This window comes from Pteronotus mesoamericanus, unplaced genomic scaffold (genome assembly GCF_021234165.1).
Source record: "Pteronotus mesoamericanus isolate MK-2021 breed Mesoamerican mustached bat unplaced genomic scaffold, CSHL_Meso_final contig_166, whole genome shotgun sequence".
Lineage (NCBI taxonomy): Eukaryota > Metazoa > Chordata > Mammalia > Chiroptera > Mormoopidae > Pteronotus > Pteronotus mesoamericanus.
The window spans coordinates 1,099,795-1,127,735 of record NW_026555066.1 but is presented as its reverse complement, the minus strand read 5'-3'; the positions used below and the strand labels follow the sequence as shown (position 1 = coordinate 1,127,735).

At 36.1% G+C, this 27,941-nt stretch overlaps 1 protein-coding gene across 1 annotated transcript in view; it reads left to right on the top strand.

Annotated features, from left to right (window-relative positions):
- Window positions 1–27,941, top strand: part of WNK3 (WNK lysine deficient protein kinase 3) — a 124,631-nt gene that overhangs the window by 1,096 nt on the left and 95,594 nt on the right. The window contains 2 exon segments of the mRNA XM_054565693.1: window positions 25,911–26,083; window positions 27,025–27,245. Coding sequence (XP_054421668.1) covers window positions 25,911–26,083; window positions 27,025–27,245 — 394 coding nt within the window.

Genomic DNA, 27,941 nt, shown 5'->3' with positions numbered 1-27,941 from the left:
CCCAGCACAAATAACGCCCCTTTTTTATTACATAAAAGCCTTTTATTACAAAATCATAAACATGTAATTCTGTAAGATAACAATATCACACTCAAGCATATCATATGACATTTTAGGTGAAATATTCAAAATGCTATCTTATTTCGTGTGAGACATTCACATGAGACATTCCTATCAACCACAACTCAGTGGTGTTACTTCTGCCGGACCCTGTATATTGTGTGAAATCTCCGTTTTCTTTTTTCTTTGAACAGATTTTGGGGGGGTTCATGTAATGTTATTTAGTTCAAGGAATGCTCTTCTTGATTCTTCTTGAATGCTCCGTTTTCTTTTTTCTTTGAACAAATTTTGGGGGGTTCATGTAATGTTATTTAGTTCAAGGAATGCTCTTCTTGACTTCTATTAATATAAACTCCTCCATACCTTTGAGTTTACCTCAAAGAAGTTCTCTTGAAGAAATAATCAGCAGAATCTACTGGGGTTGTTGGTCAAATGAAATGCGCTTAGAAAGGAGCAATGAAACCAACAGGACTGTAGTTAAGTCACCTAGGTATTTGGTTCCATAATAAATGTTTATGTGGACTTCTAACTGATGAATGACAAAACAGGGGTCAAGTATCATAGAAGGAGTTATAATATGAATAGTTTCAGACAGGTGTAGATCAAATATAAAGAAAACATTTGTGACCTCATTCAGCCTGTGAGAAGTAGTCAGTATTCACATGAGATGCTTAAAATTAACACTGAATAAAGCCAGTAGTTCAATGCAGGTTGTTCAAATTCTAGTGGTCTCTGCATGTGGGTGTACAAGATCTCACCCACTCTGAATATGCTATAGGTTGCCATTTAGGCAGGTTGAAATTTAGTTCAAGTCCCTGCATTTTAAGGAAGCTGTTTTAACACCTGGTTTCCAAACTTTACTGTGTAAAAGTCATTGTTTGCTTCATATGCAAATTCCAGAGTTTATTGTCAGAGATTCAGGCTCAGTAAGTCTGGATGAGATGCAAAACAACAATTTAACAGGCTTTCAAAGTGCTTTGTATGTAGGAAGTCCCTTGAAGATTCTGTGGAATGCAAATTACCTAGCGCTAGAGCCATTCTAGTAGTTTTTGAAAGGTGTATGCAGGTATGCAGTTTGCTTGATTTTCTTCTCGCCCTCTTCATACCCTTTAAGAATTTTATAAGATCTGTGTCACAGTGGAAATATTAGATAATGTGAGGAAACAAACATCAAAACCACTTGAAATTCTACTACTTTGAGGATGCTTTAAGCAACTTAGTATAAATCTTTCTGGATTCTTTTGCATGAATATATATATGACTCTTTGTATATTTTCTCCCCTACAAAGTGGAATCAAACTATAAGGTTTTACAAAACCTTTTAAAAAAACTCACCACTAACATCTTTTCATTACCATTAACTGTACATTTACATCATTATTTTAATAGATGCCCTTATAAGTTATTTAATCAGTCTTCTATTATTGGACATCTAGATTTTTCTCCAGTATTTTACTATTACAACTATGGTTGTGGTCAACATCCTTGTATATATACTGGAAATTATGTAAATTTTAATTTCACTTCTGCATCATGACAGTGGTAACACTTAAGTCATTTCCATTCCCTTGGTAGATGGCTCCATAGTAAAGATAGGTCAAGTAGTTTACAGATTGTGCACTCTAGCTATGCTTAATTATGGTTAGGTAAAACTTGAAGAAAATAGTCTAAGTGATAACACCTGCCACCTATTATTCACCTGTGGAAAAACTGAAAGTTCCCATAAGGTTTCACTATGCAAAGTGTGGTCCCTGGACCAGCAGCATGGACTGTCACCTGGGAGCTTGTTTGAATTGCATGTTCCTAGGCCTCATTCCAGACCTACTGAATCACAGTCTGCCTGGTAATAACATCTGCAGGTGGTTTATATGTACAGAAGAGTTTGAAAAGCCCTGAAATAAGGGAACGGGCCCAAGAACTAGCTGAACCAGAGAAGGAAGTCCATGAGTACACTAACATGACCTTTTCTATATTATATGATAAATACTGATTCCTTGCATTTACTCCAGACTTTACAAATCATAATCTCCTGGAAATGGGACCCAGGAACTTATTTTTTTATTAAAGATTTTATATATTTATTTTCTTAGAGAGGGGAAGGGAGGGAGAAAGAGAAGGAGAGAAACATCTATGTGAGAGACAAACATCAATTTGTTGCCTCTCTTATATGCCCTGCCCTGATGAGAGACATAACCTGCAACCCAGGTGTGTTCCAGGACCTGGGCTCTAACCGGTGACCTTTCACTTTGTGGGACTATGGCTAACCAATCAAGCCACATGGGTTAGGGCTAAGAATTTATTTTTTAAATGTTCCCCATCACGTTTTTCACGCAGCCCCCATCACCTTTTCCCTCTGACAGCTGTCAGTCTGTTTCTATTTTGTTAGTTTATTTTGTTCATTAGATTCAACTTATAAGTGGTCATATGGTACTTGTCTTTTTCTGACTGGTTTAGGGATTAAGCAAAGAGGAAAAAAAGCCTCATAGACACAGACAATAGTATGGTGATTACCTGAGGGGGAGGGGAAGAGGGGTTGGGGAAGCACAAGGAAGTGAGGAGGGATAAATGGTGGTGGAAGGAGACTTGACTTGGGGTGGTGAATTCACAATACAATATACAGATGGTAGATTATAGAATTGTACACCTGAAACCTATATAATTTTATTAACCAAAGTCACCCCAATAAATTCAATAAAAACAAAACAAAAAAAAGCAAAAAAATAAAGGGTTCCCCAGGTAATTGGATACGTAGCCAGATTTGGGACTCGCTCATGTAGAGCAGATGCTGTAAATTAGTACATTTTAATTTATACAGAGAACAACAATTGCAATTTTCTATTATGAAAGGAATATCAGAATTAGTGGATTTAGTTGATTTAAATGTTGGATATGATTTCATTTTCTGCTAAATTGGAATTAAGAAAAACTAACTTATTGACAACAAACTCAAAGCTATCAACAACTGAACCTAAAAACAAAAAACGAGCTAAGCAAACAACCAGAACAGGAACAGAATCACAGAAATGGAGATCACATGGAGGGTTATCAGCAGGGAGGGAGCGGGGTGGGGGAGAATGGGGGAAAAGGGAATGAGAAGCATGAATGGTGGGTACAAAATAGACAGGGGGAGGTTAAGAATAGTACAGGAAATGGAGAACTTATATGTAGGACCCATGGACATGAACTAAGTGGGGAGGAGAATGCTGGTAAGGGGGGGGAGCAGGGTGGAGGAAAATAAAGGGGAGAGAAAAAAATGGGACAACTGTAATAGCATAATCAATAAAATATACTTAAAAAAACCTAACTTATTGAGAATCCCAGAAAGATAAGGGCATCCTTTTAATTACTTTACTGTATTATGTAGCTTGTAATGGGCAATTTCTTGTATTTTTTTCATAAAGTCTTCTTTATTATATATTTAAACAATTTTGTAGATAAACACCACAGCAAGTAGTTTAAATGTTTAAATTATTCTAGGTTCTCTTCCAATTTTTGTTTATGTACATGTATTATATAAAATTGATACATCAATACTTCTGTCTTATAATGGGTTTGATATGTATTTATTAACATCATTAAAATGTGTGAACTGTAATACATTCACACCACCTCTTGCTTAGACTTCTGCCCTGAAATTAGGCTGCTCTGTTCTTTTTAAATATTATTTTATATGTTTTATTTGAAATTCACAGCTCTACAAAAGGTTTTTATACCTTCTTCTCTTGATGGCTTCCCCCCCACCACCCCTGTCATTTGTGGATATTTGAGCCTTGTGTAACAATTCTTAAAAGCACCATATCCATTTGTTTAGAGTATTATGGCAGTGCAAAGAACAAATATAGAGATTTTACTGCTGATATTTGAATTTGAAGATGTTAAAACAAAAACAAACAAACCCTTTGATGTAGATTAGATTTAGGATTAGGTCATAAACATCTGCATTTCATATTTTATGGTTTCCATACTTTATTATTTACACATTTGTGGAAATATTTTGACCTATTCTTTGTAAAGAATTTAGTAAATTAGTTGGTAATTCCTTGCTATATTGGTAATTTACTGTTAGGGAGGGCAATAAGTCATAATTTCTATTTAAAAGACGTTATTTCAGTTCATGATGTTGAAAGACCTGGTCAGAAGTTACTGAAAGGCCTGTTTACCAACTTAGAAGAAGTCAATCACAAGAGTTTTTAATAGTTTTCTCCTCCACTAGCAACTTCAGAATCAGCAGCACTCTGCTTTTACACATGGAGACAACCAGTTTTTACTTTGCTATAACTTGGAAAAATATTTCCACTAGTACAGTTGTCATTTGTTTTCTTGATGGAACTGAGTTTCATTTAATGGGACTATTTTTTTAAATGAAAGAACATCATAGATATCTGAAAATGTTTATTTGTTTCTAACATATAACTGAATGCATCTGCAATAAGCTGCATGGTAGGGTCACATGTGATTGTGTGCTTCTTGGGGTAATTAAACAGGCCTTCTTTAAAAAGTCTAGCTATAGTCTCTGAATTCAACCAAAACATCACTGAAAGAAAGATTAAAAAAAGACACAATCGCCAGAGGAAAGGAGGAAAAGTGGAGCATGTATTAGTGTCAATAATAGAAATAAAGGAAAAAAAGACACAATTGACTTAACAGGTTGATATGTTGACACTTTTCATTACAGTAGTGAATATATTCAAAGCAATGCAATGGAAGAAACAGTTTAAAGATTCATACTTTTACAATGAAAGCTTCTATCAAAATCATTGAGAAGCATATATTTAGACCTCAAACCTACATTTAATTGTGAAATTAGAATTAGATAATAACACGAAAATAGCTGAGTTTCCAATAAACAAAAAAGTAATTTAAAAAATACATGCTGGAATTTCTCTTTCTGAATACATATTGTTGTTCAAAGTAATCACTCTGGGATGTTTTTTGCTATCAAAACATTTTTGTTATGACCCTCTTGGAAATGTTTCCAGATTCTGTTTGAGCCATACAAGAAAATGCTTCATTTCATATATTCACACCCCAAAAAGTGTTACTCAATTTGATTTCCCATTGTCTTACCTAGACCCAGACTTCAAAATGTAATACTCTCATTGAAGTAAAGGGATACAATTTGCTTAAATATGTACCTTCTAGTTTCTGTTTAAAAGCTGGTGTAGCTCAGTGAATTGAGTGTGGGTCCGTGAACCAAAGGGTCTCTGGTTCGATTCCCAGTCAGGGCACATGCCTAGGTTGTGGGCCAGGTCCCCAGTAGGGGGTGCTCAAGAGGCAACCATACATTGATGTTTTTATCCCTCTTTCTCCCTTCCCTTCTCTCTAAAAATAAATAAATAAAATCTCCAAAAAAACCAACAAAACTAGTCAAATAACTTTATTAAGTATAAATCAAAGGCAGACACTTTCATAAAATGACAGGATGGGAGCACCAGGAGACAGACTTGGTTTGAAATATTCATTTTCCCAGTTACTTCAAAGGGTGAGTTTTGAGCTTTCTGCTTGATAGATAACAAATTGATACATCTAGCAGGCTGAATAATTGCACCTCAAAGATGACCGTGACCTAATCCCTGGAACCTATGAATGTTACCTTACATTACAAAAAGAACTTTGAGATGCAATTAAAGATTTTGGTAGATTATCCTGGATTATCTAGCTTGGGCAAGGGCCCTTATAAGAGTGGGAAGGATGGCCATAGTCAGAAAGAGATCTGATGGAAGTAGAGATTGGAGTGATGCAGCTGTTGGAAATAGGCCAAGGAATGTGGGCAACCTCTAAAAGCTGGGAAAGGCAAGGAAACAGATTAATTCTTCCCTAAAGTGTACAGTAGGAATGCAGCCGTGCCAACAACTTGATTTTAGTCCAATGAGACTCATTTTGGACTTCTGATCTACACAACTGGAAGGTAATAAAGTTGTGTTGTTTTTAAGCCACAGAATTTCTGGTAATTTGTTACAATAGCAATAGGAAATGAATACAGTATACACAGCTGCCATTCATTTGTTCATTCATTCAACAAATAAATATTTCGTGTCTATAATGTGCCAGAACTGTGCTTAGTGATAGGGACATAATGGAGAAAAAGGAGCCATATGCCCAATTTTCATATAGCGTAAGTAGAGGGAGTTTATAGTCAGTAAGGAGAAGATTTGGAGATGGGAATTAGTGAAAATCAGATGAAAGGGCTGTTAAAATACAGGTTTGTTTGAAGGAAATGGTAGGGTTGTGAGGAGCAGGCAACAGGGATACCACTCCTTCACTACTTAGTTTTTTTCTTTTTAACTTTTTATTCTGAAATAATTTGCTACTAACAGAAGATTTTCAAAGATAACATAGAAAAGTTCCTGTATGCCCGCCACTCAGTTTTCCCTTATGTTAATATCTTAACCAGAGGTTATTTATCAAAGTGTAAGAAATTATTGTTTGCACAACCCTATAAACTAAAGTATGGGTCTTATTTGGATTTCACCAGTTTTTCCACTGATGTCCTTTCTCATTGCTATGATTCACTCCAGGGTTCCACACTGCGTTTAGTTATGTCCCCTTAGTCTCTTCCAAGATGTAATACTTCTTTAGTCTATCCTTGTTTTCCGTGATCTTGAGCTTTTGAGGAGTACTGCTCAGTTAATTTGTAGAATGTCCCTTAATTTGGGTTTATCTTACGGTTTCTCGTGATTTGATTTAGGTTGTAAATTGTGGCAAAGATACCACAGGAGTGATGCACCCTTCTCAGCGCATTGTAGCAGGGGGTATACATGTTGTCTATGTGGGTTACTGCTGATTATTACCTTGATCAGTTGCTTAGGGTAGCAATATGATAGGTGTTTTATACTGTTAAATATTTTTCCCTTTGTAGATAATAAATATCTTGGGTGTAGATACTTTGAGATTATGCAAAAATCTGTTTCTCCTCAAAGTTTTCCCCATTGTTTCGACAGCCATTGGTGTATTTTACCTGTAGTGAGTATTACTCTGGTGTTATAATGGTGATTTTCTATTTCCCAAATTCCTTCTACATCTATTAATTGGAATTACCTCTTTGTTTTATGTGGTCTCTTCCTAAATATGACTGTTGAGTTTCTGAAAACCCCCAAATTAGGGAATTTGTGGTTGAGAAATTTTAGTATATCTTAAGTTATTAATAATTGTACATACGCTTTCTTTTTATCAAAATTAATGTTAATTGAGCACTTATACAGGTACTAAATTTGAATATTTTGCTTAATCCTTGCAATAGTTACATTAGGTAGGGATGATTAGTTTTCAGATGCTAGAACTAAGGTTTAGATACATTAAGTAACTTGCCCAGAGGGGCAGAGCAGGAATTTATAGTCCATCAGTTATATATAAAACATTTGCATAGATGACTTACGAAATTCCCCCTCATTAGTTACTTGAGCAAATCATTCTTTTACGTTTTTAAACCATTTTTGAACAAATTATTCCTTAAATGAACCCTGTTTAATATAAGGTTCTTTCTTTTTAATCCTCACCTGAGGGCATTTTTTCATTCCTTTTAGAGAGAGAGGAGGGGGAAGAGGGGAGAAAGAGAGGAGTGGGGAAAGAGAGAGAAAGAAAAGCACAAACATGGATGTGAGAGACAAACATCAATGGCTGCCTCCCATATACTCCCCAACTGGGGACGGCACCCACAGCCTTTTGGTGTATGGGATGATGCTCTAACAAACTGAGCCACACTGGCCAGGGCTAAAATAAGGATCTTAACATTAAACTGGTGAAGCTCAAGGGGTACTAATTAATAATGTCATTTAAGGACATTCCATGGCTTGAGGAACAGTTTCGTTGTTGTGTTGCCATGGTTCAAAGTCTGGCCTTCATCTTTTATCAGTGTTGGACACATTGGGGACTGACACGTGCTAACTTAAAGGCTTATATCTAGGACACAAGTTTATTAATTCACAATGAAGAATAGTTGTTAGGTAAAATGCGCTTGCTGAGCTGTAGGCTAGATGCATGAGAAACAACTACAGTCAGAAGCTGGCTTGGTAAATATAGGAAATAGATGTTTCTCTGTGTCCTCCTGCTAAGACAGCAGACCAACCAAATGAACTGAAGGGTCAGGTCCTGACTGGATGAGGACATATTCTTTGTTCAACAGTACTGGAAGACAGGTGAACCTGGTTCTGTATGAATTTCATTCCCTTTTCCATGTATTATCCTGACCACTGCTGATGAGCATTTTTCTTTAGTTATTAATACCATGGGTGTCTAAATGCTTTAATATGCTATTGCCAGACTATGACTATTATATGTTGATTTCTTTATTTTTTTAATTTAAAAAATATTTATTTATTTTTAGAAAAGGGAAGGGAGAGAGAAAGCGAGGGAGAGAAACATTGATGTGTGAAAGAAACATCAATGTGTCGTTGCCTCTTGTGCACCCCCAACTGGGGACCTGGCCCGCAACCCAGGCATGTGCCCTGGCTGGGAATTGAACTGGCGACCTTTTGGTTCACAGGCTGGCACTCAGTCCTCTGAGCCACACCAGCCAGGGCCATATGTTGTTGATTTCTTGGTTAATTCTTTGGTGTTATCATTTACAAATTGCCATTGCCTGAGTGTGTGACTATTTTATTTAACTGTAGTTCTGGGGGCTACATGGCCTCTCCATGGAAAGTGGCTTCTTAGTGAGGTATCTTCAGTCATCACTGTGAATTCTGTCTCTGAGAGGTAGAGTGATGAATTGGAGATTGCTTGGGTATCCGAATACAGGAGACCTGGGTTCCAGTGTTGCCTGTACCAGTTAGGTACCTTGGGCAAGCTAAGCTACTTAACATTTTGAAGGGATAGTTTTTCACTTAAAAAAAAATCCTGGCCCAAGCATATGTTTATTGATTTTAGAGAGAGAGGAAGAGGGGGAGAGAGAGAGAGAAACAGAGAAAGACAGATAGACATTGATTTGAGAGAAACATCTATGGGTTGCCTCCCATACACTCCCTGACTGGGGATTGAACTGACAACCTAGGCATGTGCCTTGACTGGATTGAACCTACAGCCTTTTGGTGTACTGGACGACACTCTAATCAATTGAGTCAACCAGCCAGGGCTAGTTTTTCACTTTTAAAAAATATAATAAATATTTCTGATAACACAAAAAATAGAATAGAGACTAGCACAGTGGAACCTGTGTACCTACTACTCAGCTTCAGAAACAAAATGTTGATTAGAGATAATGCTTATAAAGCATGTGGTACATATTTGAATGTTCATTAAGTGATAGTGATAAAATACTGAGCAACCTCATGTTTATCCAAAATAGTCATTGATAGACTGCTTTGTAAAGTAAGCACTATTTTGAAGCCTTCACAGTGTTCATCCTTATTTGAACAAGTTATTTTATAATACAGCTTTTATAACGTTGTTCATTTCTTCCTCCTTTCATGTTTGCAGAAACAGATCTATATACCCTCTGACCTGGTTCTGTTCTTCATTGTTGGTGTTTGCATTAAGAGACATAGCTGATAAGGCCATAGTTTACCTTTTGGAAATGAAATGCTTCTTATCTTGAATAAATACATATGCAGGTTAGTCATGTTGGTATTGTGCCTTGTCTCAGGAAAGGTTTTGTGTACATTTTTAGCATGCCATATATTATAATAGATTGTATTTAGTTAACATTTATAAAAGGATAGTAAATCTTTTTAAAGTAGTGGTGTAGTGGTTGAAAACTATTTGGTAAATTTTTATTTGACCTCTATTATATTTATCATCCATATAAGTTAATATTTATAACACTGAAAATTTGATATTTGATGTTTTTTGGGGGGAGGTGCACTTACCTAGAGACAGTAAGATTAAGGGATCATTTTTGTAGACTATCATTTTCCTGGCTTCTGACTGTGTCAACTCCATTAGCTGTCACTGCTTTCTCATTTGCCCTTTCTGGTTCATCATCCCTTTGTTGTGTGAGAACTCTGACAATGTGTGAAAGTTACCTTATCAAAGTGGTTATCATTTATACAACAGTGTGTGTGTGTCTGTCTGTGCTTAAAGGAGGGTTATTATATTAGCTGAAAGCTCTCCTCTGGATTTGGGTGCAAGGTTGACAGGTTTACTTTTGACTCACCGAGTTAGAAGTGACCGTACGTTTTTAGTGGATTTTTACCTCCAACAATATGTCTGGGATAGCAGTTCTTAACTTTTTTAAGTTGTTTATTCCCAGTGCTGACTACTTTTAACCATAGGATCAAAAGGTAAAATGAAGTAGTTTATCTTGACACAGGAAAGACTTGTATTTACTAAGTATTTACTAATTTAATTAGAGAGCATCAAAATTCATTCACTATTCTTCAGAGAAGATCTGCTGATCTATCACAAGGGGAGGCCTTCTAGTTAATTATAGGGACACTTAGGACTTATTAGTCATCATAGGTTAGATAGAAAATCATAAACACTTGTCATTAAATCTCAAGTTTAGTATTTCTTGCGTTTGTTCTTTGAGTTCCTTAATTCTTTTTAAGCCTTTTTTAATTAGATATAATTAACATATAACATTGTGTAAGTTTAAGGTATACAGTATGTTGATTTGATGTATTTTATCTATTGCTATTTGATTACCAATGGAACATTAGCTAGCATCACCACCATGCCATATAATTATCACTTTTTGTGTGTTGAGAACAATTAACATTTAGTCTCAGCAACTTTGAAGTTTCTAATACAGTATTATTGACTATAATCACTATATGGTACATTAGATCTCCAGAACTTATTTATTTACTACAGTGGAACCTTGGTTCTCGAACTTAATTTGTTCCAGAAGGCTGTTCAAGAAGTGATTTGTTTGAAAACTGAATCTCCTTTGTCACCTCCAAGACGCATGACTGATTATACGGGTATCAACGTGAAAGGGTTGTCAGGTTGAGAACCGGTTTTATTTAACAACTGAGGCATTTTTTTCTGTGAACAACTTGATTGAGAACCAAATTATTCGAGATGGGAGACATTCAATAACTGAGGGTTTGACTGTAGTTGTAAGTTTCTATCCTTAAATAACACCTCCCAAATCCCCCCACCCTCCAGCCCCTGGTAACTATTATTCTACTTCTGCTTTTATAATTTCAAATTTTTAAGATTTCACACATAAATAACATACAGTATTTGTTTATCAAAGGGATACCTTCCAACCTATGTTCATTTCAGCATTATTCATAATAGCCAACCTAAGTGGCTACAACCTAAGTGTCCATCAGTGGATTAATGGAGAAAGAAGATGTGATATGCACACACACAGGAATATTTTTCAGCTATGAGAAAGAAGGAAAACAGCAAGATAAATCTTGAAGGCATGCTAAGTGAGAAGTCCAACAGATAAAGACAAATACTGTATGAGTTCCCTAAACCCCACCCCCCTTTTTTTTAAATCTTCACCTGAAGACACTCTTTTCCTCGCTTTTATTTTTTAAAGATTTTATTTATTTATTTTCAGAGGGGGGGAAGGAGAGAGAAAGAAAGTGAGAGAAACATCACTGTGTGGTTGCTTCTCATGTACCCCCCCCGCCGCTGGGGACCTGGCCTGCAACCCAGGCATGTGTCCTAGACTGGAAATTGAACCGGCAACCTTTTGGTTCTCAGGTCGGCACACAATCCACTGAGCCACACCAGCCAGGGCTTTCCTTGCTTTTAGAGAGAGGAAAGGAGAGAGAAAAACATCAGTGTGAGAGAGAAACATTGATTGGTTGCTTCCCATATGTGCCTGGACCAGCAATTGTATGCACCCGGACTGGGGATTGCACCTGTAACCTTGTGGTTAGGGAACGATGCTCCAACAAACTAAGCCACACCAGCCGGGGTCTCAAATATTTTAAAAATATCTTTTACTGTGTCAAATGTGCGTAACATAAAATTTACCATTTGAACCATTTTAAGTGTGCAATTCAGTGGTATTAAGTACATTCACATGGTTGTACAACCATCGCTATCATCCATCTTCAGAATTTTTTCTGAAACTCTATATCTATTAAATAACAACTCTCATTTCCTCACTTTCCCCAGCCCCTAGTAACCACTATTCTTTCTGTCTCTGTGAATTTATTCTAGGTACGTCATGTAAGTGCAATCATATAGTATTTGTTCTTTTGTCTGTGGGTTATTTCATTTAGCAAAATATTTTCAGGATTCATCTGTGTAGTAGCATGTATCAGAATTCCATTCCTTTTTAAGGCTGAATAATATCCCATTGTATGTATAGACCACATTTGTTTTATCCATCCATCCGCTGATGGCCATTTGTGTTATTTCCACTTTTTGACTATTGTGAATAATGCTGCTATGAACATTGTTGCAAAAATATCTGTTCAAGTCCCTTTTAATTCTTTCTGGTATATACCTAGAAGTGAAATTACTGGAGTGTATGGTAATTCTATGTTTAATCTTTTAGGAATTGCCACACTTTTCCACAGTGGCTGTACCATTTTACATTCCCACCGACAATACACAAGGGCTCCAATTTCTCCACATCATTGTCAACATTTGTTGCCTTTTTTTCATAGCTACCCTAAGTGGTGTGAAGTAGTATCTCATTCTGGTTTTAATTTACATTTACCTAATTCTTAATGAAGTTGAACCTCTTCATTTTTTTAATGACAACTTGTATTTCTTCTTTAGAGAAATACTTATTCAAGTCCTTTGCCAGTTGTTGAATTGGGTTGTTTGTCTGTTTGTTCTTGAGTTGTAGTAGTTTTTATATATGTATTCTGAGTATTAATCACTAATCAGATAAGAATTGCAAATACTTGCACCCATTTTATAGATTGCCTTTTCACTTTCTTAATATGCCTTTGATGCACAAAAGTTTTTAATTTTAATTAGGTCCAATTTATCTATTTTTCTTTTCAAGATTTTATTTTTTTTCGAGGGAGGGGAAGGGAGGTAGGGAGAGGGAGAGAAACATCAATGTGTGGTTGCTTCTCGCACGCCCTCTACTGGGTACCTGACCTGCAACCCAGGCATGTGCCCTGACTGGGAACCAAAGACCCTTTGGTTGGCAGTCCGCGCTCAATCCCCCAAGCCACACCAGCCAGGGCTATTGTATCTTTTACCTGTGTACTTTTAGTATCATATCAAAAAATTCATTGCTAAATCCACTATCATGACGTTTTCCCTTATGTTTTCTTCCAAAAGTTTTACAATTTTAGCTCTTATATTTAGGTCTTCGATGCACTTTAAGTTAATTTTTATATATGGTATAAGGTAAGGGTTCAACTTTATTCTTTTGCATGTGAATACGCGTTTCCCCCACCATTTGTTGAAGAGAATATCTTTTTGCCATCAAATGTTCTTGGTATCCTTGTCAAAAATAATCTATTTGCTTATATAGATGAAGGTTTATTTCAGGCTCTGTAGTCTATTTCATTGATTTTTATGTCTGTATTTATGCCAGTATCATACTGTTTTGATTACTGTAGCTTTGTGTAGTACATTTTGAAATCAGGAACTTGAAGTTTCTTCTTTTGCAAGATTGTTTTGGGTCTTTGAAATTCTTTGAGATTTCATATGAATTTTAGGATTGTTTGTATTTGTGAGAAAAATGTCACTGGAATTTTATTAAGGATCTCACTGAATCTACAGATCTTTTTGGCATTGATATCTGAACAATATTAAGTATAACAATCATAAATACAGGATGTGTTTCCATTTACTTATGTCTTTTATTTTAGCAATGTTTTGTAATTTTCAGTGTTACATGTCTTTTGTCTCCTTAATTTTGTTCTTTTTGATGCAATTTTAAGTGGAGTTGTTTCCTTAATTTCCTTTTTGGATTATTTATTTCAGTGTATAGATATATAACAGATTTTTAAATGTTGTATTGATTTTGTTTCCTGCAACTTTGCTGAATTTATTAGTGTTTGATTTTGAATGTCAGAAAAAGGAAGCCAAACACTAGTAAAAAAATATGATAATTCTAAATTAACAGGAACAGAGGAAACAACAAAGAACCTAAAATAAGATGGAAGTAGTAAAATTTAAATATATCATTTGCTATATCAAATGTAGACATATTGCATTTGCTTGTTGAAAGAACTCAGAACGTCAGATGGGGTTAGAAGACAAAACCTGTATGTGTTGTTTATAAAAACATACTTAAAACAGTGATGAAGAAAGGCTAAGATAAAGGTATAAGCAAGCAAAGAACAGGCAGGAATGGCAATGTTAATATCTGTCTCAGAAGGAAGAAAATAAAGTTAAAGCATTAAACAGGATATTATGAAGTTGTTTACTTAACAGATTAAGAAGTTTTATCAAAGAACTGTAGGCACTAAAAACATTTTTGCTAATTATTTAAACTTAGAACCTCTAATAGATTCAAGGAAAAGAGATAAATATTAGCTATAGTAGGAAATTTCAGGTGCCTTTCTTTCCAAATAGTACAGATCTAGCAAACAAGAAGTGAATAAATATAGAGGAATTGGGTAATATAATCCATAAACTCCATTTGATGTGTATGTGTGGGTGTATGTGTGTGTGTATATATATGTTATATATATCCTTAAATATTTGAAATAGGGGACATATATTTTTATAGTCTATAAGCCATTAAAAAGGTTCGTTGCATATGTGACCCAAAGAAAACCTTCAGTTTAAGAAAAGGGATCATATATTATCCATTTCTCAATAAAATTGTAAATAAATAATGAAACAAGTGACCAAAATATTTTTTTAATTTATTGATTTGAGAGAGAGGGAGAGAGAAAGGTTGAGAGAGAGATTTATTGTTCCACTTGCAGATATATTTCATTGGTTGAATCTTGTATTGCCGTGACTGGGGAGGGGATCTAACCTGCAACATTGGCATTTCCAGGACAGTGTTCTAACAACTGAGCACCCGGCCACAGCCAAAGATATATTTTTAATTGGAGATTAGAAACCACACTCCTAGATAAATTTTGGATCAAGAAGAAAAATCAAAACTGAAATTATAAACTATCTAGAACACAATGAAAAAGAGAACACATTACAACAAAACTTATAAGTCCTTGTAAAAGTTGATAACAAAGAAAATGTATCTCCTAAAATGTCTTCATTATTAATTAATAACACCTAGGAGGAATTTAGTACTCATTCTATGACATTAGGGAAATAACAGGAAAAGAAAGCAAAATAAAGGAAGAGGGAATAAAGATAACTGAAATTAATAAAAATTATAAACATAAAAACAGAGTAAATCTCTTTGGCTCTCTGTAAAAGGATTAATGAACCTGAGGAAGAAAAATAAGAGGGCAAAATAATGAGAGAAGAAATGAGAAATGAAACGTAATTATGCTCTGGAAAAGAATAATAAAAGAATACCATCTGCAACTTTGAAAACATATTTTTCCTAGCATTTTAAGTATGAAACATTTCAAATATAGGGAAAAGTTGAAAGATTTTCTGAGAATCTTTAATACCTGCCATCTAGATTTTACCTTTAACATTGATCACACATTTGAAATTCTAAGTAATGGATTACTCCTAAACAAAATATGTCAAAAATGTATACAAGAAAAAGAAAAATTTAATAGGCCATTTATTATAAAAGATATAGTACAATGATTTAAGTTTTTTTTCTTGACACCAAAAGAGGGAGGCATCCAAGAATATGTAGTACAGCATTGTTGATAATGGAGAAAACATGAACAACCTAAATGTTCACCAATAGGTGAAGGGATAAATTGTGGTAAGCTATATGATGAGATACTGAACAATAGTTAAATTATAACTATACATATAGGTTAGTATTAGAATATAATATTGAGCAAAATAATTTGCAAAAGAACACATAAAATCAAGGAGGGATATCTAGGGGACTTCAACTATATTGGTAACGTCTTGTTAAGATGGAAGAAAACTTGTTAAAATGTCAAAAAGAGATTGGTTGTTAGTACCTTATTCTCTCCTTTTTAAAGATTTTATTTATTTATTTTTTAGAGAGAGGGGAAAGGAGGGAGAGAGGGCGAGAAACATCAATGTGTGGGTTACCTCTCGTATGCCCCCTACTGGGGACTTTGCCTGCAGCCCAGGCATGTGCCCTGATTGGGAATCCAGCTGGTGACCCTTGGGTCCTCTGGCTAGCATTCAATCCACTGAACCACACCAGCTAAGGCTATTCTTTGTGTCTGATTTTTTTAAAATTTAAAAATAGAGGGAAAAAATCCTACCAGGAACAAGTTGATTCAGAGCTTGATTTCTAGGTAACCTTTAAACGACAAGTGATTCCAATGTTAAAACTTCTTTTTATTTTTTAATGTTGTCCAAGTATAGTTGTCTCCATTCCCCACCCCACCCCTGCCACTCTCCCCTGCCCCACCCACCTCGACCTTCCACCTTCAATCTTACCACCCCCTTTGGCTTTGTTCATGGGTCCTTTATACACATTCCTTGATGACCCTTCCCTTTCTTTTCCCTATTATCCCCCTCACCCCTCTCCTCTGGTCACAGTCAGTTCATTCTTTTTTCTTCCTTGTCTCTGGTTATATTTTGCTGGCTTGTTTGTTTTGTTGATTAGTTTCCACTTATAGGTGAGATCATATGGTACTTGTTTTTCACCACCTGGTTTATTTCACTTAACATAATACTCTTGGGAAGGGTAGGAGTTCCTTCTTTCCTTCTGCTACATAGTATTCCATTGCATAAATGTATCATACTTTTTTGATCCATTTATATATTGATAGGTACTTAGGTTGCTTGCAGCATTTGGCTTTTGTAAATAGTGCTGCTATGAACATTGGGGTGCATAGGTTCTTTTGAGTTGGTGTTTCAGGATTTTTAGGGTATAATCCCAGCAGTGGAATTGCTGGTTCAAAAGGCAGTTCCATCTTAGTTTTCTGAGGAAATAGCATACTGTTTTCCACAGTGGCTGCACCAGTCTGCATTCCCACCAACAATGTACTAGGGTTCTCTTATCTCCACATCATCACCAACACTTGTTTCTTGATTTGTTTATGATGGCCATTCTGACTGGTATGAAGTGGTATCCCAATGCCCAATGTTAAAACTTTTTTTTAAATGAGTGGAGTACTTTTTAATAAAAACTTAGCAAAAAGGACCTTTACAATTAAGGACTTTGAACTCCAACATTCCACTTTTCTATAACCTACTTCCTTTTTTCTTTCAAAAGATGAAAGGCTCATTTGCACAAACCTTTTTAGAAAGATGATGGGTAGACGTAGTGGGATGTCATTTACCTTCCTGTCTCACAGGGCATCTGCAAAGTCCCACCTGCTCTCACTTTTCCACCCTTCTGGTCCCAGTGTTGATGGGAGAGAACTGGTTCTTTTTATGGACCCATGTAAAGAATTACAAGTCAGCAAATCTGGTAGCGTGCAATCAGTTTATTAGCGATCTGTTCCCATGGGAGAGAACGGGCCTCACTAGGGCTGGGGTGTTAAGGGCAGAGGTTCAGGGCAAAGCAGGGCGGAAAAAGCATGGGTGGCTGTAGGCCAGGGTGGCCAGCCCCTGGGTGGTCTGCAGCCGGGCAGCCAGAGAGCCAAGAGCACCCAGAGAGCTAGCCCTTTGCTCCAAGGACTTACACAGTTGGTGGATTACAAAAAAGTTACATATTGATTGACAGGTAAATGTGGTGCCAGCTTTCCCAGGGGGACATGAGTGCCCAAACTAGGTAGGTGTGGGCAGTACCTCCAGACCCCATTTGTTCATCTTGTTGTAAAACAGACAAATGAGAGGGAGCAGTTAATAAAGTTGGGGCAGTTACCCAAAGTTATTTATGGCCTCTTCTTTGGGCACTATGGGCCCTCTCCTGCATTTCAGACCTTGGGATGAAAGCACAGTTTCAAGGCTTTCTTCCCCAGATAATGAAAACACTACTTTGAATTTCAAGGACTTTCCTCCTTCCTTGCTAACGTAGAGTTTCTTGTGCTGTTGGATTACATGGCAATATTACCAGACCAGGCTCAGGACGGCTGAGTTAGTCAGGGAGACACAGCTCCCTCCTCCCTGCCTTGGTTTGCTATTCATTCTGCCTAAGTGATAAAACGTGTGCCCTGGCAACCAGGACACCAGCCGCTGGCCAGAAACAGCAGCGCGGTCTCAGAGTTCTTCCTGTGCTATCTCCTGCCTCATTTCCCCCTGAGAGACATGGTTCTCAAAAATTCCTTTTCGGGTTGCTGAGGGTTGAAGGTCCATTTTCCATAGCTGCTTCAGGCTTGGAGGGACAGTTGACTCTGCCTGCTGAGAACCATGAAACACTTGCCCTGTCCTGTCTGGGAGCTGGAGAAGAATGTCTGAGACCGCCAGGGATGCTGCATGTTGGTCAGAGAAGGTGCAGGGAAGTGACCCTTTGGAAACATATCCGAGGGAGCAGATTCCCCTCCACTGTGGAGGGAGGGTATGGTCTGCGTGGAACCCACAGATCCAATAGATTCTTGTTGAATTGGGTGTTTCTGCCATCAGAGTGATCTCTGCCAGCTTGACCGGCTGGGTTTCTACAGAGGCATATCTGCCTTTGACTAGCTATTTGGTCCGTGGGTATTTAGTGCCCCATCATTGCAATCCTTGTGCTACCAGCAAGGCTGCAGCCAGGGCGTCTATTATGGGACTGTGGAAATCTGGTTTATGTACAAATTCAGTAAAGAGAGAGCCCCTCTTCATTCCAAAGTGTAGGGCAGCCCGAGAGCTGTGGTGCAGAATGATACAGTCCTCCTCTTCCTGTGGGAGGAATTCATTAACTGGGTAGGACCGCCTGCCTTGGAAGTAAGCTGTTCTTGGTGTTTTTGTCCAAAGGCGGGCTAGGAACAGCTGGCTTTGGAAAGCAGGTGTGTATGAAGTTCGTTTCGTCCCCCGGGTTAGGAATGCCCCCAGAGATGTAGGGTACTGCCGCGAGGGGAATTCCACAAGTGGTGTTTGTGAGAGGGGGCTCCGAGACTAGAAACTTTTGTAGGCACTGGCTGTCAGCAAGCTCTCCCACGGGCGTGCCTCCTGGAGTGTTACTGACGATACAGAAGGGGTAGCTGACCTGAAGATGGTTTGTTAAGAGAGACAACACAGACCCTCTAGGGGAGCGCTGACTGCTAGGGGAGCAAGTCCTGGGCAATAGCTTAGCAAGGTTCTGAGTAGCTATAATGCCCCATGGACTGGAATATACAGTCTTTTTGTCCAGGGTAATGGAGACGGTTCCCCATTGTGCTGGTTCCAATGGCTGAACATAAGCTAAAGGGGTTAAGGGGTAAACTAGAAAGCAACTTATCAGACACAAGAGTAGTCCTGTAGAAAAGCAGCTTGAGGTCATCCGCCGGGTCAGTGTGGGTGGAGCCCGGATTCCTCTGCTGGTCTGGGGAGAGGTCTGCCTCAACACAAGTCGGCTTCACCTGCGTCCCAAACGTTCCCAACAGCTGGAGACAAAGGGCGAGATCCAAGTCTAAGTCCAGGTTTTCAGCACCAATTCTGTTGACAGGAGAGACCTGGTTCTTCTTACTGTCTTTTTCCCCCAGGTGAAGTCAAATGCCAAATGTTAAAACTTCTTAATCTCACAAACTATGGGCAAATAGAATTCACCATTGATCGAAAGAATAATATCCCACAACTAGGTTGGCTTTGTTTTAAGATTTTAAGAATAGGCCTGTATCAATTACCTATCAATAATCCATATGATCATATCAGTAGGTACCGAGAAAACATTTAATAAAAATTCAACAGCCACTCCTCATTAAAAAACAAAAGTAAAGTAGGAGTACATGGAAATGACTTCAACATGTTAAACTATTTTCGAAAACACAAACAAAACTCAGTAAACATTCTAAGCTATGAGATAATACAGCTATTTTTATTAAAATACAATGAAAGGCACTGGTGACTGTTATTTTTTCATTCACCATTATTGCTGTGGATATTTTAGCAAATTAATAAATGAGAAAATTAACAGTATAAACATTGAGAAAGATAATTTTTTATCTTCCCTGCTGATGATAAAATTTAATTACTGGAAAATCTCAGTCTCTAATATATCCTTTCTAGAAGACTCCTGGGAAGGAATTTGGAAAGTAGAGGATGACAAAGTGGGCCTCAAGCCACTTCTCATTTTCAGAGAAGTGATTGCCTCAAAACAGCAGAGCAAGAATCAAGCCCAAGCCCATTGACTTAATACCAAAACCAGATAAAGACATTATAAGAAAATAAAACTACAGACCAATATCCCTCATGAACAGAGATGAAAAAAATGTTTGACATAATACTAGCACATCAAATCCAGCAATATATGAAAAGGATAACACTTGATGACTATGTGGGGTTTTCCTAGGAATGCAAGAATTGTTCAACATTTGAAAATTAATGTAATTTGACATATTAACAGACTGCAGAAGAAAAAACATGATCATTTAAACATTGCAGAAAAAGCACTTGAAGAAATTCAGTATCCACTTAAGAATAAAAAAAAACTTAGCAAACTTGCAATAGAAGGGAACCTCCTTAAACTGATAAAGGGCATCTTTTTTTTTTTTTTTAATGTCCTACAACTGACATTGTTACTAAATGATGAAGACTGAATGCATTTTCTCTAACAGGGCAAGAATGTCTGCTCTTACTACATTCACTATGATGCTCTCAATATCATACTTAGAGTTCTAGTCAGTGAAATCAGGCATAAAAAAGAAATAAAAGGAATGTAGATTGGAACAGAAGAAATAAAATTCTTTACTTATTGATGACATGATTACCTACATAGAAAATCCCAAGGAATCCAAAAACCACCCTGGAATTAATAAGTGAGTTTAGCAAGGTTGCAGGATACATGGATAATATACAAAAACCAATTATATCTCTATACACTAGCAGTGCATAATTGGAAATTGCAATTTTTAAAAAGCACCATTTATAATAGTGCCAAAAATAGAATACATAAGTATAAATATAAAAACTATGTGCAGAATCTGCTCAAAACTAATTTAAAAAATCAAAAGAAACCTAAATTAATGGTTTGGTTGGTTGGTTGGAAGACAATGTTGTTAAGTTGTCAGTTCTCTCCATAAGACCTAGAAATTCAGGACAATTACATCAAAATCATAGTAGGAATTTTTATAGATGTTAACAATATGATTCCAAAATTAATATAGAAAAGCAAGGAATTAGAATAGCTAAAACAATTTTGATGAAAAATATCATGGTTAAAAAATTTGTGTTAACCGATTTCTAGACTTACTCTAAAGGTGCAGTAATTAGGACGTGTATGGCATTGGCAGAAAGATAGGTACACAGATCACTGGAACAGAATAGAGTTCAGAAATAGATCCAAACAAATATAGTCAACTGATTTAAAAAAGAAAAAAAGGTGTGATGGCAATTCAGTATAGAAAGGGTAGTCTTTTCAACAAAAGATGCTGCAAAAATTGGACATACGTATTCAAAAAAATGAACCTTAGTGTAACTCTTACACATATAATAGTTTAACTCAAAATAGATGATAGGCCTAAAAGTATAACAAAATTGTAAAACTTCTAGAAGAAAACATGAGAAAATTCTTTTGATTTTTGTTTAGGTAAAGAGTTGTTGGAAATAACAGAAACATGATCCATAAAAGAAAAAAAATAAATTGACACATACTACAATATACAGATTATTTATTCTAGAATTATACACCTGAAACCTATGTAGTTTTATTAACTAATGTCACCCCAATAAGTTCAATAAAAATGTTAAAAATTTCATGGTGAATGCAATTGCAATTAAAAAAATAAATTGTTAAGAGAATGAAAATACAGTTCACAAACTGGCAGAGATTATTTTCAGATCACATATGTGACAAAGAACTAATATCGAGAATCTATAAAGAATCTCAAAACACAACTGGATAATAAAAGCCAATTTAAAAGTAAAGATTTGAACAAACATTTCACTAAAGACAGATAGATGTATGGCAAGTAAGCACATGAAAAAATGCTCAATACCATCAGTCTTTACAGAAGTGGAAATTAAAGCTATAATCTTATACCCCCAATATACCTATTAGAATGGCTAAAAACCAACCGACCGACCAACCAACCAGCCAAACAAACAAACAAACAAACAAACAAAAAAATCGTGACTGCTGGTGAGAATGATGTATGTGGAGAAACTCTTATACAAGGTCTGCCCAGAAGGTATCCAGCCATGTAATGAGAAAAACTGAAGAAGATGCAAGAAACATTGTACATAGGGCAATGATGTATCAGTCCCCCTCAAAGTAGACACCTTGGGGCCTCATACAGTTCTCCCAATCACCATCAGCTACCCATGTTGTATTTTCCTGAATCTCATTGACAGTCTGAAATCTCTTCCCTTTCAAAGGTGATTTTAGTTTTGGGAAGAGCCAGAAGTCACAGGATGCCAAATTTGGGTTGTAGGGGGGTTGAGTCACCTGGGTGATTTGATGTTTCATCAAAAAACACTGCACGATTCATGATATATGAGTGGGCTGCCAATCATCAATTGCCCATAGCTGCAGCCTTCTGAATCACCCCCAACAGTTTATGGGGAGGAATGTTCAAGCTTAATGCAAAATTTGATGCAGTTTTGTTCTGCTCGCTCAGTCATTTTGAATGCGGTGGCCACACAGCATACATGCTCAGTCAGTGGCATCTACCACCCCCACTGACTAGTATAGTGAAGTCGTCATTGTTCATGCATGTGCATTTCAATCCACTCTCCTTGGCTGCCAGGCAACATTGATGTTGTGCAAAGTCTTCTCGTTATATTAACAACAGCTGGACTTTATCCAGATAGGCTTCATGTTGTTGGTGAGAAAACAAAATCTAGAACTATTTTTCACTTTGTCAGTTTCCTGAAAGTTAAACATGACCCATCAATCCTCCTTGAGATATTTACCCAAGGAAACCTATGTTCACTCAAACACCTATACTTGAATGGTTTATAGTAGCTTTATTGTAATTGCCCCAAACAGGAAACCACCCAAATGCCCTTCATGCAGGGAATGGAAAGGCAAACTGGAACACTCACAGGTGAAATACTATTCAACAATTAAACGTGACAAACTGTTGACACTTGCAGCAACATCAATCAATTTAAAAGCCATTATGCTAAGTGGAACATGCCAGACTCAAAAGGCTATATAGATACCCACTTTCCCATTTATAAGACTTTCTGGAAAAGGCAAAATTAGGAATTACATATTCCAGAATGTAAGAGTGAGGAGAGGGTTTGATTATAAAGGGATGGAGGAATTGTTTTGTATTTAAATTGTGGCAGTAGTTACATGACTACGAATTTGTTGAAACTTGTGGAACTGTACACCAAAAAGAGTTAACTTCACTAAATGTAAATTTTAAAATAAATAAAAATTAAATATGTGGCTCAGAAAAAAAGAAGTTGAGAGAGTATCAGCTCACTTCTCCCTGACCCCGCCTGCACAAAAAGTCTTACTGAAACTCTGGACAAATGGGAAGATATGTTCCAGATTCTTAGATTGCTTTTAGATACTACTTTTTTCCAAATTAATATATATATTTAATATAATTACAAATAAGATTGCAAACTATTATTTTAATTGGAGAAAGGATTTTAATGTTTATATGAAATAAAAATAGGTGAGAATAGCCAATAAAATAATGAATAGGAAATTTGATTGCCTTACCAATTATTAAATCTACTGGAAGCCCCTGGAATAGACAGATTGGTGGAAGGAAGCAAAACCCAACATAGGTGGAAGCTTAATATACAAAAAACATGTTCTTTACACCAGTGAGAAAGAATTAGTTTTAAGTGGTACTTGCACAATTGATTAACCATCTAAATGAAAATACTGCATGTACAGAAATGAAAAGTGCTTAGCATGTAATAAACTTTGTTATTGACATTCTGGTTGTGTCTAAGTTTTCACAATTATAAACCATGCTGCATTGAATATCCTTTTACATATTTCCTTATACCCATCAAAGAGTATACCCATCAAAGAATGAAAACAGTAAACAAAAATAAAATTGCCAGAGCTCTTTTATGCTGCTTTATAAGGGTTGTTGTTATGTATTAACAAAAGTCTGTAACAGAAGTCTTTTGCTTCTATCAAAGAAGTCTTTTGCTTCTATCAAGTTGCCATTTCTTTTACTCTCTTCAGTTTCATAAAAAATATCCTATCAAAATATTTATCTTTACATTTAAAAAATATTTTGTTTGAATTCTTATCACTACTATGGATTTGTTTATATATTTCTTTTCATTTTGTTGGGATTTAGGAAGGTAGGGGAACTTAATATGTTGTCAACCATCTTGAAATGGAAATCATACCTAAATTTTTAACTAGTGTACTTGATTATTTCTCTATCAACACCAAAACTTAAAATAGTTCTGTCGTCACTCCCTTCTCTCCTGCTCCCCTTTGCAGGAGAGAAAAATTTTTACTCTTTCTTGTCTATCATATTTTAATGAAGTAATCTGGAATTTCAATTCCAGACTGTTTTCTTTGCATTATATATCTTCTATTTTAATTCCTGTTTAGAAAATTCATTGAAACTTACCAGCCACATAAGCCCCAATTACTTAAATTAAACTCTAAATAAACATTATTGGAAATGTCTTATTACTTATTGTATGCCACATCCTTCTTTTCTAGTGACTTTAGTTGGCCACATTTTAATAGAAATTTTTTGACTTATTTTTAGAAAAGGTTTGAGGGATTGTGGTGTCCTATACTTTCTGTGTCCTGGTTTTCTTGGAAATGTGTGTACTTTTCCATTATAAACTTGATTGATAGTTTATCTGGGTTCAGAATTTTAGTCTTCCCTCAGAATTGGGTAAAAAAAAGATTTCATTTATTTATTTTTAGAGAAAGGGGAAGGGAGGGAGAAAGACAGGAGAGAAACCTCAATGTGTGGTTGCCTCTCACACACCCCTCAATGGGGACCTGGCCTGCAACCCAGGCATGTGCCCTGACTGGGAATCAGACTGGAGACCCTCTGGTTCTCAGGCTGGCACTCAATCCACTGAGCCACACCAGCCAGGGCTCAAAATAAGATTTTTAAAAATTGAATTGATTAGGGTGACATTGGTTCGAACATTACTCTTTTGACTTCTAGCATTTAATATAGCATATTAGAGATCCAAATCCTCTTAGAAGGTCTTTCTTTCATTGGTTGGTAACCTTCTATTTCTGTTTGGAAATATGTTGGCAATTAATATATTTGAGCAGAATAAATGTTTAGGTGTCTAACATTTGATTATTCCTGTCTTGACATTATAGATCTTTTAGTTGTAGAAATTTCGTGGTTTCTTAAGGAACCTTTCATATTATTTGTTTTGATTATTACTTTTTCTCATTTTTAGATAATGATTTACTTTTTAAATTTTTTTGTTGTTCAATTACAACCGTCCCCATTTCCCCCCCATTACTCTCCCCTGCCCTACCCACTCCCACCTCCCACATGCAGTCCTCCCCACGTTGTCTTTGTCCGTGGGTCCTTTATATATGATCCTTGACCTGACCCTTCCCTAGATATGACTTTCTTTTTAAACAATGGAAATTTCATTTATTTTTCCAGTTTCATTGAGATATAATTGACATACAACAATGTATAAATTTGAGGTATACAACATAATTTAATATATCTATCAAAATGATTTTCAGTAAAAGTTAACTTCCAAGATGTTTTTTAAGGTATTGATTTATTATGTAGGTGGGTTTATAACATAGTTATGAAATTTAGAAACTGCTGCATTGCTGTATGGGAGGAGTCAAAGTAACTAACAGAGGATATCAGTGATTACATAGGTCCTGAGAAAAGAGTTGCCAGATAAAAATAAATACATATATAAATAAATACAATACAGTAAAGCACTCATTTTATTGGTATTAGAAATGTGCATGAAAATTTCTGTGCTTTAATTTGGAACTTTTTCCTACATTTCAGGACCGGAAATTAACCAAAGCTGAGCAGCAAAGGTTCAAGGAAGAAGCAGAGATGTTAAAGGGTCTCCAACATCCCAATATAGTTCGGTTTTATGATTCCTGGGAGTCTATATTAAAAGGAAAGAAATGCATTGTATTAGTGACCGAACTTATGACATCAGGAACATTAAAGACGTAAGTTCACCCTGATAGTGCTTGCTACTGGGGTTCTTTTTCCAAATAATTTTCAGCAGTCATAAAAGTTGCTTGTAAAATAACACTACTTGATTAAAGAATTTGTAGAATCCTGAATCTAGTGACTATACTTCAGGGCACGTTAAAGAAGTAGGATGTCAATAAAATTTGTTAGAAAATACAGTGTTGAAGCCCTGGCTGCTCAGTTGGTGAGAACATCGTCTTGATACACCAAGGCTTTGGGTTAGATCTCTTCTCAGGTCATGGCACATACAAGAAGCAAGGAATGAATGCATAAAGTAGAAAAACAAACTGATGTCTCTCTCTTTCTTTCTTGCCCTGTCTCCTCTCCCTTCCCCTCTCTCTCCCTAAAACCAATTAAAAAAGAAAATACAATGTTTAGAAATTAATATTTGTGGGATAGCATAGGACTATGGAATTAGAAATCATTATAGAGATAATGTATTGTCATTTTGTAAAAGACACTGAAAAGTTGGTGGTGTGCCTAGGTTCACATATTTAGTCTGTTGTTTTGTCTCAGGCAACAGTTTTTCATTTGATAGCATAATCACTTATTTCTGTTAAATGTGGGGTATACATTTTGTGTTTCTTACCATTTTTACACTACAATTTTACACAGTTAAACCCTCTGCTGACTCAGGAGGTAGAGAAGGGCTTTTTAAATTGTGCTGCTGTTTCACAAAAGGCCACTCTGATTGGAATGATTCTTGTTGTAAATTAAAAATACTAAACTTGGTAAGATGTCTTCTTTAAGAATGAGATCTTAGATTTGCCATAACAAACAATGAAAAAACAACTTAGTGATGGCAGTCGTAGTACAGCATGTATAATATCTGCTAGCTTAAATTATTTACCCTTGTGTAGTGTTCATATAAGTTAGGTATTCTTATTAACGTGGTCTTTTTATTTTCTTTGTATAGGTACTTAAAACGTTTTAAAGTTATGAAACCAAAGGTCCTAAGGAGCTGGTGCAGGCAAATTTTAAAAGGGTTGCAGTTCTTGCACACTAGGACTCCTCCAATTATTCACCGGGATCTGAAGTGTGACAATATTTTCATCACGGGACCTACTGGATCTGTGAAGATTGGTGATCTAGGCCTAGCCACATTAATGCGCACATCATTTGCTAAGAGTGTCATTGGTGATTAACATTTTATAGTTTATTAGTTGAGTAAAGAGAGTTGTTCATTGTATATGTCTAGAACAGAGAGCAGCAAACTACAGCTCATGGCCAAATCTGGCCCTGCTGCCTATTTTTGGAAATAAAACTTTATTGGAACACAGCTATACCCACTTGTTCATGTAGTGTCTATGGCTGCTTTTGTACTACAGTGGCAGAGTTGAATAGTTGTTACAGAGAATATATGGATGGCAGAGCCTGACATATTTACCATCTGGCCCTTTACAGAGAAGTTTGCTGATCCCTGGCGTGGAATGTGAATTAGCTTTGCAATACGTGTTCTATATTGCCTTATTTTGGAGACATCCTCGTGTATTTCTTTTGTGGGATATAGTTAAGATTATTGAAAGTTTCTGAGGATTAAGAAAGAGAATTTACTAATTATGAAAAAATTTCAGTAACTAAAAAAAAATGATAGAAATAAAGACATTTTAATGATCATTACCTAATCTTGAACATTATAGATTGTACTTTGTCAGTATGGAAAGTTAAGGAAATTCTTTAAATGCTTTATATTAGATAGATCAAATATTCAACAAATTTTTTACATTTTAAAAATTTCTTTTAGGGAGTGGAAATTAACTCAGGTAGTCCTTATGGCAAAAATAAAGTAACCTTGTTGAATACAGTTTTTTTTTAATAAAAATATTGTTGTGT